This window comes from Salvelinus alpinus, chromosome 36 (genome assembly GCF_045679555.1).
Source record: "Salvelinus alpinus chromosome 36, SLU_Salpinus.1, whole genome shotgun sequence".
In the NCBI taxonomy this organism is placed as follows: Eukaryota; Metazoa; Chordata; class Actinopteri; order Salmoniformes; family Salmonidae; genus Salvelinus; species Salvelinus alpinus.
In genome coordinates this window covers 20,054,860-20,064,475 of record NC_092121.1, presented here as the reverse complement: position 1 = coordinate 20,064,475, position 9,616 = coordinate 20,054,860, and the positions used below count along the sequence as shown (strand labels likewise).

Sequence of the window (9,616 nt, the reverse complement as noted above, 5' to 3'; positions counted from 1 at the left end):
ATATTGTATGTTATGTAGGCCTACATTCTGCAGTCTGCAAAAAGCACTGATTAGTCACATCATTATGTGTGCAGAAAGTATCTCTGCCACATAGGTCCTTCGGGTTAATGGTCTCCCATGTATTGACGCAAACAACATAAACTTGAAGTATATGTAACAGATGTGAAATGGCTAGCGGTGGTGCGCGCTAATAGCCTTTCAATCGGTTACGTCACTTGCTCTGAAACCTTGAAGTAGTGGTTCCCCTTGCTCTGCAAGGGCCGCGGCTTTTGTGGAGCGATGGGTAACGATGTTTCGTGGGTGACTGTTGTTGATGTGTGCAAAGGGTCCCTGGTTCGCGCCCGGGTCGGGGCGAGGGGACGCAATAAAGTTAAACTGTTACATATACACCATCAATTGCTAGAGCCCTACACATATACACGAAACACACACAAATGTGGTGTAGACATTATGGGACCAAAAATGAAATAGTCTTGCGACTTTCTTCTTCACTCCAGACTGGAATGTTGTAGACATGTTTCCATCTAAAAGAGTGGCTGAATTTGGTACAGTGGTTGTGATTGTTTGCCTTGGCCAAAGATGGGGGGTAGGGTCGTGTCAATTGAATTTCTACCTGAAACGTTTTGTAATTGCACGCGTCTTGTGGCGTTGTTCGAGCACTACGTACTTGTTGCTTGCCAATCATGCCAGCTTTACTGTTGTTCTACCCAGCGAATCATCGTTTAGAACAGAAAACCACCCGCCCCATTTCCTTCGACATTTTGGTGGCTTTGTGAAATTTACTGGCGGGTGGTTTTTGAAATAGTTGTTTTGAACAAAACTAGTCAGAGGAATATTCCAGATAACAGTAAATACTTAAATTAATGGCACTTTCTTTAAAAAATACAATTTCTGTTGAAATGATTAGCTCATATAGCAGGCTATCATAACAATAAGATATATATATAACTAGTCATTTCAAAATTACACTAAAGCGTAGCTGTCAACCTGCGAAATCAGATGCATTTTTAAATGCAACAACCGAATTTCTTCAGTGATAGAATTTATCTTTGTGTACACTGCGAGAGAACATTGCTTGCTAGTTGCTACATTGTTGAGGCCTGAAACCTTCCCCGGGAAAATTTGCTATCCACTCAGCCAGCGTGTCTGTCACTCGCAGCAGGAACCGCAATAATGGCGAAGGTTCAAGTACTAAATGTCGCTGTCCTCGATAACCCGAGTCGATTCGGAAACCCATTTCAATTCGAAATAACATTTGAGTGCATGGAAGACTTGCCAGAAGGTAAGTGTTGTGCTCACTTGTCGATTAATTACTTTGTTTATTCTCATCTGACGATTTATGGCTAGCTTGCTAACGTTAGCTCGCTAGCTAAATCTCAGACGATTTATGGCTAGTTTGCTAACGTTACATCGCTAGCTAAATTGCCAGTTGGAACATGAAGAAGCTAGCCTAGTTGAGAATCTCGCTAGTTAGCTAGCGCTGAGATTCTCAACTAGACTAGCTACTTCATGTTCAAACTGGCAATTTAGCTAGCGAGATAACGTTAGCAAACTTGCCATAAATCGTCAGATGAGAATTAACAAAGTCATTTTTCGACAGGTGGCAAACAATAGTTAATTAATCCCTTATGTCTACTGAACAAAGAGGTGGCTCGTATAAAAAATAATAATATATATATAAAACACATTGTACTTTGTGATATTGCTTAGCAACACGATGGCGTTAGTTGATATTGCTAGTTAGTTGGCTACTTCGCCTATAGCTGGCTAACTTAGCCAGAATGGTGTCCAACTTTTGTTTGTATTTGGTTGGCGGCGGCGGGGAATTCTGACGGAGGTAACTAACGTTAACTTCTAGAACATGCATTGACATGTCCACTTGCCTTTCGCGTTATCTACCCAAACAATCAAATCGTTTCACAGGTGTCATTGATAACAGCATTCTGACCAAAGCAGTCTTCACAGTCCAGCGATTTCCTTGCTTTCTCCAGTTTCGAACTGAGTTTGTGGGTCCGGAAGACAGTGATTTGATTTTATACTTTTTTGTGTTGCAGATCTTGAGTGGAAGATCATATATGTGGGTTCAGCAGAGAGTGAAGAGTATGACCAGACCCTTGACTCTGTTCTGGTTGGCCCAGTACCAGCCGGGAGGCACATGTTTGTGTTCCAGGTGAGTTTTTTTAATTTATAGATGGCAGTAACTAACAATGTTATTTCAGCAGTACTCTGGCTGCAGCTTTCCTTGCCCCTCTTCATTTCTCTCTCTCTCCCAGTGGACCTGCTCTGACTTGGGGCCAAGGCCAGGCCACTGGTACTTTTAAGATATAATTTACATAACAATGGCCAACTGTGAACATGGGTTAACACCTTCACAAAGCAACTGATTTGATGATGCAGAGGTTGTTGATTCTGTCCTTAGTGACAGCCCTAGCGTTGGAAACCGTTCCCAAAAAATAACACTTAGCTTATAACATAATCACTAGCGACACACTGGTGCTGTATTGGAGAAACCAGATATAGAAACTACACCCTCCCTCTTACCCCGCTCTTCTCCTGCCTTCCTCCTTGCACCTCATCTACTGTATGTTCTCCGTCAACAGGCGGATGCCCCAAACACGGGTCTGATTCCAGAAAGTGATGCTGTCGGTGTAACTGTGGCGCTAATCACCTGTACATACCGCGGACAGGAGTTCATTCGTATCGGGTACTACGTCAACAACGAGTACACTGACCCTGAGCTGCGGGAAAACCCACCCATAAAACCTGACTATGGACAGGTAAAGGAGGAAACTCAATGGGTGTGCTTGACTGTTTCCTTCCAGGAAGATGTTCAAGTTTTATTAGTCGTATGTACAGGATACATAAGGTATACACTGTCCAACAAAATGCTTACTTGCACTTTACTTGTTCCCTCCCATCTGCTCTTGTTCATTACCATTCACAGATCTGACAGGACTGTTAAATTAAATTGAGTAAACTAGGTGGAGCTATTGCTTACACCTACCAATTTTTATCAGATCTAAGAAGGGGAATGAATGATGGCAGAGGAGAGGGGACAACTTTTTGGAATGAAATTAAACCTTTGTGTTGTGGAAGGGCGAAATATCCATTAATACATTGGTCTTAAAGTGCAAACTCCGCTCACTCATCAGGGGCACGTGTGCCACAGTACTGCTCAGGCTTTAGTATAATGTAAAAATGGAACATGTCTTATTGCAAATATAAGTACATCTACTGAACAATTTCCCCCTTAATGCTGTTTGTCTTCCAGCTCCAGAGAAATATTTTGGCTTCAAACCCACGTGTAACAAGATTCCATATCAACTGGGAAGGGTGTGCAGAAAGGATGGAAGACTCAGAGAATGTGGATCCTGCCCCCAACTCTATGCTGCCCCCATCTTGCCTCCCGGGCAAGGCCCCACCCATAGGGTTGCTACCTGACAACTCTATGGACTGCTTGTAGAGGGAAACATACATATACACATAATCTTTGATCAACCCAAGCACTATAAGCAGAAGAATGGACATGGACATTCTGACTTGGATGTACAGCCAGCTTTGCCTTACAGCTGCCCTTAAATCTCAGAAACTGTCAACAACACACTCCCACCTTGGACTACATTGTCTTGCAACCAAGACAATCTTTCTGGAGTAATCTTTATTTTTTTTCACTTTCACTTTCATGTCTATAACATGGTTGAAAAAAGTTGTAAAACTAATGAATCCCTTCATTTTTAATACTATCAACAGGGTGACAGCTGAAGTATCCAAGTTTCCATAGATGGTTAGCAGCTAATTGGCAGAAATACTGATTCACACCAACTAGTCAGCTGTTAATTATGTGATGTAAATACCAACAGAGGATTATGACACTAGTGAAGCAAAAATGAGGAAAAAATGACTCAAGTTGCAGGAAGGAAAATAATGGTGGTATTTTTTTTGTACTTTCTGAGCCATTGTGTTTCAGTGGTTATGGTCCTTATAGCATTTGAGTTACACTTTTCCCTGTTGGTGTTTTGGGAGACTTTTGGATGGGGGGGGGGGTGCTAATAATGGTATGTACATATTTTTATTTTCCTGTGTGCAATTTTGTTTTTGAAATAAATATCTTTTTGTTATGTGATGCGTGTGATTGTCCCTGACAAGCTTTGAGACGTGATGAAAATGGCAGATGTTGGAACTCTAGGAGGAACACCTTTTTTCAACTTTGAAGGGTTTTGCATTGAAAATAATGGGTGGAGCTTCCTCGACCTTTTGTTACATTCATAAATATTTGTAGTGTAGTGTAGTGTGTTCACCTATAGTGCACATTTCGAAATTGATAGCCTGGCTTGCTTGTTGCCATGCAATTTGAATTACAGCTGTGTTCAATACAAAATTGTAAAAATGTTAACATGCAAATCTCCCCTTTTCACTGAATCATGTTGTCTTGTCATTGACTTCAGAGTTCACTGAATGTAATTGTAATCCTTTAGTGAACGGTTTGCTGAAAAAACATGCATGTATGGACGCTTGCAATTATTGACAGCTATGACTCATTTTCAGCATAGGAGATAATGGCAAAAGCGGTATGTGAATGTGGGCTGTCTGGTGGTAAAATCTGATATCTAGGACGATTCGTGCAATATGACATATTAGAACTAAATGACACTGGTTTCCTTACCAGTCATACTAACAACATTTACATTTTTGTTCAATTTAGCTGTTTTAAGATGCATGTAATTCACTCTGGATAAAAGCGTCGATCTGCTAAATTACTCAATATAAATGTACATTGACCGATATAACTTGGAATGTATCAAGTGGTTTACTCCGAGATAATCCATATTTATTTTAGATATTCTGAAAATGTAGTCTCCGCGTGCGTTAAATTCTAACCAACTTTCTAAAAATAGCCCGTCTTGACGTCGCACAGCCAATCACGGATTAGTCGGGCGGGAGGGGTCGGTATAGGGCCAGTTTGCTACAGGACTTGCATTTCGATCATACTTTATTATGCACGAATAAGACGAACTTTTGGAAGAGGTGAATCATACCTGTATTTGTCGACCATTGAGTTAACCAAAATCAGCAAGTAAAAACCAACCATTTGGCAAACTAGAGGAAAATAATAGATGACGTTAATAGCTGGTCTGAGAAGGCGGGCTAAAAAGACAATTTGACAGATACCAATAGACAAATCACAACATCACAATGATTGGATTTACTGATGCATATCCAATCAACAGTTGTCTCGTACTGTCTGTCACATAAGTATTGGCCAATGAGGTATATTCAGGGGGCGGATCTCTGAAGCAAGAGTTCGTCTCTCTGTAGTCTGAGGATTAATGGAGGGCTGTTGATTTTGGCAAGTAAACCACAGCTGATCGGATCTGAAACCTGAGAAATCATCGTACCTGAGCTCAAGGAAAGGGAGGGGCTGCTATCGATTTGCAGTAATAATTACTTGGAAAATTGGATATATAAGGTTTTTGTGTCGGAATACATTGGAAAGTCAAGGGCCTTTAGTGGGGTCTGCAAGTGACTGATATATAGATAGCTAGCTTGGAAGGCGACGATCGCCAGCCAGCCAGGCGCGCTGAACCGGTTCGACGTTCTAGATTGTACCAGGGAGAACTAAGCAACATTCGTTACCGAAATATAGGGAAAACCGGCTAGCTAGCTAGGTCGTTGGCTAGCCATTGGCTGGCCAGCTAGCTAGCCTGTGCAGCTAACTAGTTTACCCCCCCAACCCCGGATAAAGGAAAAGTAGTAGCGGAGTACAATTGACACCTCACTGTTGGCTAGGTAGCCATGATAACAGCCAGCTAGTAGCCAGCTTCCTCAAATACAGAACTCAAAAGGCTCGTGAAAACTCAAAAGTGACCCAGATCCAAGGGATCCCTATCGGCCTGCAATCATGGGCAACGCGCCCACCGCCAAGAAGGGCAACGAGATGGAAAGTGGTGAGTTTACTTTGCTTCCTGCTAGTAACTTAGTAGTACTAGCTGCTTGACAACTAACAGTAACTAAGGTTTGTTACATGTCTGCATTGCTACACGGGAGGGATGAAAGTAATATACAATATGCATTCAAGATCCTCTTGTGACCTAGTCATTACATGTATGTATTCTTTCCAATCTCCAGCCTTGTAAGCTTGTATGGTAAATTGTACGCGCCCCAGACCCTCCTCTTCACTTTGGCCTCTTGTTGATAAGATTGTGCGCTTATGATTATATAACTATTGAATATTGACAAAGGTAAAACCTTTATCTTGAATTTCCAAAAGGTTAGTCTGGTTGTAGCCAGGAAACCCCCCAAAACCAGACGGGCAACTTGACACACGCCCATGTCAGCCAATTACCACTACACATATCTACCTACTGCACCCTATTTGCACAACAAATGCTAGGCCTAGGCTTCCACCTGTCATACCTGGGGGTCATGTACAACAGCTGATAGTTCTCTGCAGGACTGTCAATACTGAGTTTGATGTGAAACTCCAACTGAATTGACTACTACACTGCTTTTTCACCTGTATGTTTGGTAGTACTGCATCTTTATCTAGGCCAGGGATGGGAAACGTTGATGGGTGTGGGGGCCACAACAACTCTGAACTCCTCATTTGGGGCCGCAGTGGCTCGAGGGTCTGCGTAACCACATCGATACCCACACTTGCAGTCAGAGGCCTAGGCGCCAAAGAATGCCTTTTGGGGGCCCTAAGCTAAAGCCTTTTGGGGGCCCTAAGCTACATTTAAGTTAAGAGTTAATTTCCTGGAGTTCTACATATTTTGTCATGGGGTGTAGAGAAACTGTTGCAGGTTTACAGCTAATTTCCAACAGTTCTACACATTTTGCCATAAGGTTGAGAGAAATGTTTTTAATATATGACTGAGTGACTAACAAAATCGATGGGGCCACCCCGGTCGGTAATTCAACCATGATTACAACAAGTTTAGACAGTTTACCGCTAGGTTAACTTACCAACCTAAGAAATGTTAGCTGACATAAGAGAAACTGCTGATGAACAACCACATTTTGCAATTGCACCTTGTGTATTCTACTATTGTGCTAAAGGCTAGAGTTGCGGCTTTCAAGGAGCGGGACACTAATCCAGACGCTTATGAGATATCCCGCTATGACCTCTGACGAGGTATCAAACAGGCAAAGCGTCAATACAGGACTAAGATCAAATCATACTACGCCGGCTCTGATGCTCGTTGGATGTGGCAGGGCTTGCAAGCCATCACAGATTACAAAGGGTAACTCAGCCACAAGTTGCCCAGTGACACGAGCCTACCAGACCAGCTAAATGCCTTCTATGCTTGCTTCGAGGCAAACACCATTGAAACATGCATGAGAGCACCAGCAGTTCTGGATGACTGTGTGATCTCGCTCTCTGTAATACTGTCTGTAATACCGACGTTTCAAACAGACCACCATAGTCTCTGTGCCCGAGAACGCCAAGGTAATCTGTCTAAATGACTATCGCCCCCGTAGCACTCACATCTGTAGCCATGAAATGCTTTGAATGGCTTGGCGCACAGCAACACCATCATCCCAGTCACCCTGGACCCACTCCAGTTCGCATACTTCCCCAACAGATCCACAGAACACAATCTCTATTGCACTTCACACTGCCCTTTCCCGCCTGGACAAGAGGAACACCTATGTGAGAATTCTTTTCATTGACCACAGCTCATTGTTGAACATCATAGTGCCCTCCAAGCTCATCACTAAGCGCTGGAACCTGGGACTGAACAAGTCCATCGTCAACTGGATCCTGGACTTCCTGATAGATCACCCCCAGATGGTGAGGTTAGGCAACAACACACCCACCACACAAACCCTCTACACGGGGGGCCCCTCAGTGGTGCGTGCTTACTCCCATCCCGTACTCCCTGTTCACCCACAACTGCGTGGCCGTGCATGACTCCCAACATCTTCATTACGTTTTCTGATGAGACAATGGTGGTAGGCCTGATCGCAGTCAACGATGAGACCGCTTTTAGAGAGGTCAGTGGCCTGGCAGTGTGGTTCCAGGACAACAACCTCTCCCTTAGCGCCAGAAAGACAAAGGAGCTGATTGTGGACCACAGGAAACGAAGGGCCGAACACTCCCCCATCCACATCGACGGGGCTGTAGTGGAGCAGGTCCAGCGCTTCAAGTTCCTGGTGTCCACATCACTAAGGAATTAACATGGTCCACACACACCAACACCGTTGTTAAGAACGCACAACAAAGCCTCTTCCCCCTACAGGTGGCAGAAAAGGTTTGGCATGCGCCCTCAGATCCTAAAAAAGTTCTACAGCTGCACCATTCAGAGCATCTCGACTGGCTGCATCACTGCTTAGTATCCAACCGCAAAGCGCTACAGAGGGTAGTGCGTATGGCCCAGTACATCACTGGAGCCGAGCTCTCTGACATCAAGGACCGCTATACCAGTTGGTGTCAGAGGAAGGCCGTAAATGGTCAGACTCCAGCCACCCAAGTCAGACTGTTCTCTCTGCTACTGCACGGCAAGCGGTACCGATGCACAAAGTCTGGAACCAACCGACCCTGAACAGCTTCTAAACAGCTTCTAATCTAACTCAAGAATTCTGTCAAATGTTGACGTTTTTGCAGAGAACATCTTAGTCACGCAATTTTACATCTAAGATGTTTGGTGCAGTGTTTTGTAATTAAAAAATGTGCATGAAAATGAGTTATTTTGTTTAATGAAAAATACTGTATTGAAGAGTCCCCACTGTTGACCAATCACCAACGGACGGGGCTCTGAACTCTGCTTGCTTTCAGAAAAAATGTTGTGGGCCCGAACAGCTAGGGAAAAACCTTCTCTGAAGTCCAAAAACAACGTCACAATGTCGTCATAATATATGCACAAACTCTTCCGAACTGTTTCGGCTGGGAAGCATGCAGACACCTTTAGTCTACACCATTTGTTTCCGAAGCATGTGACAAATAACATTTTGATTCTAATGCTCAAAAGTAAGTTCAGACCCTGTCTGAGTCCCCCCCCTCCCCAAAATATTATATGTTATTAAAAAATTGTTTGGGGGAAAATTGATCCAAGGGGAGGCCACAGGCTGCCAGTTGCCCTTCCCTGAACTAGGCCAATCGGTGTCACTACACTACTTCCTGTCAGGTAGCAGGGGGAAGATCCTCTACTTTCAGTGTAAATCGCTATGTATAGGACTTAAACACACTGCAGATATCCTTTTTGGATGCAGGTTTTCAGGAGAAATAGTCAGCCTAGTTTGGGAATAGAGGACAGAATAGTCCTTGTTATGGTCTTCTTTTTGGGGATTTCAGTGTTTATCCCTGCCCCAGCCTATACAACTTTAAGAAGCCAAACTTTGCCAGATGTCTGACTGTTTATATAATGGATGTTACTCGGGGGAACCCCAATGTAAACACAGTAGTGGTCATCAGCCTTGAATCCCACACTGTACTTGACTGAAGGAGAGAGGAGGGTGTGGTGGGACACTGAAGGCACAGGGGCGGGGTCATATGATGCGGGTGGTGTGATCCTCTCCAGGCTGAACCGTGATGCTGAGGAGTCTCTTGAACATCATGTGATGAACAGCATTTAGAACAAGAACACTCTGTGTGCTGTCCTGCCCATCTCTGGGTCGC

At 43.7% G+C, this 9,616-nt stretch overlaps 2 protein-coding genes across 2 annotated transcripts in view; both read left to right on the top strand.

The window, feature by feature from the left end:
• Positions 1–594: 594 nt before the first annotated feature.
• LOC139565305 (histone chaperone asf1b-B) lies at positions 595–4,118 on the top strand. Its single transcript, XM_071385520.1, has 4 exons — positions 595–1,282; positions 2,055–2,170; positions 2,601–2,777; positions 3,272–4,118. Exons 1-4 carry the CDS (start codon positions 1,174–1,176, stop codon positions 3,461–3,463), a joined length of 594 nt encoding a protein of 197 aa, XP_071241621.1. The 5' UTR covers positions 595–1,173; the 3' UTR covers positions 3,464–4,118.
• Positions 4,119–5,298: 1,180 nt separating this feature from the next.
• Positions 5,299–9,616, top strand: part of LOC139565304 (cAMP-dependent protein kinase catalytic subunit alpha) — a 28,097-nt gene continuing 23,779 nt past the window's right edge. The window contains exon 1 of the mRNA XM_071385517.1: positions 5,299–5,945. Coding sequence (XP_071241618.1) covers positions 5,900–5,945 — 46 coding nt within the window. The 5' untranslated portion in view covers positions 5,299–5,899. The remainder of the gene's footprint in view (positions 5,946–9,616) is intronic.

What these genes read in the sequence shown, in the direction of transcription:
- LOC139565305 (XM_071385520.1), top strand. Translation starts at nt 1,174, where the DNA reads ATGGCGAAGGTTCAAGTACTAAATGTCGCTGTCCTCGATAACCCGAGT. An exon ending in CATGGAAGACTTGCCAGAAG is followed by an intron (nt 1,283 to 2,054) that starts GTAAGTGTTGTG and finishes TTTGTGTTGCAG; the next exon opens with ATCTTGAGTGGAAGATCATA. An exon ending in GGCACATGTTTGTGTTCCAG is followed by an intron (nt 2,171 to 2,600) that starts GTGAGTTTTTTT and finishes CTCCGTCAACAG; the next exon opens with GCGGATGCCCCAAACACGGG.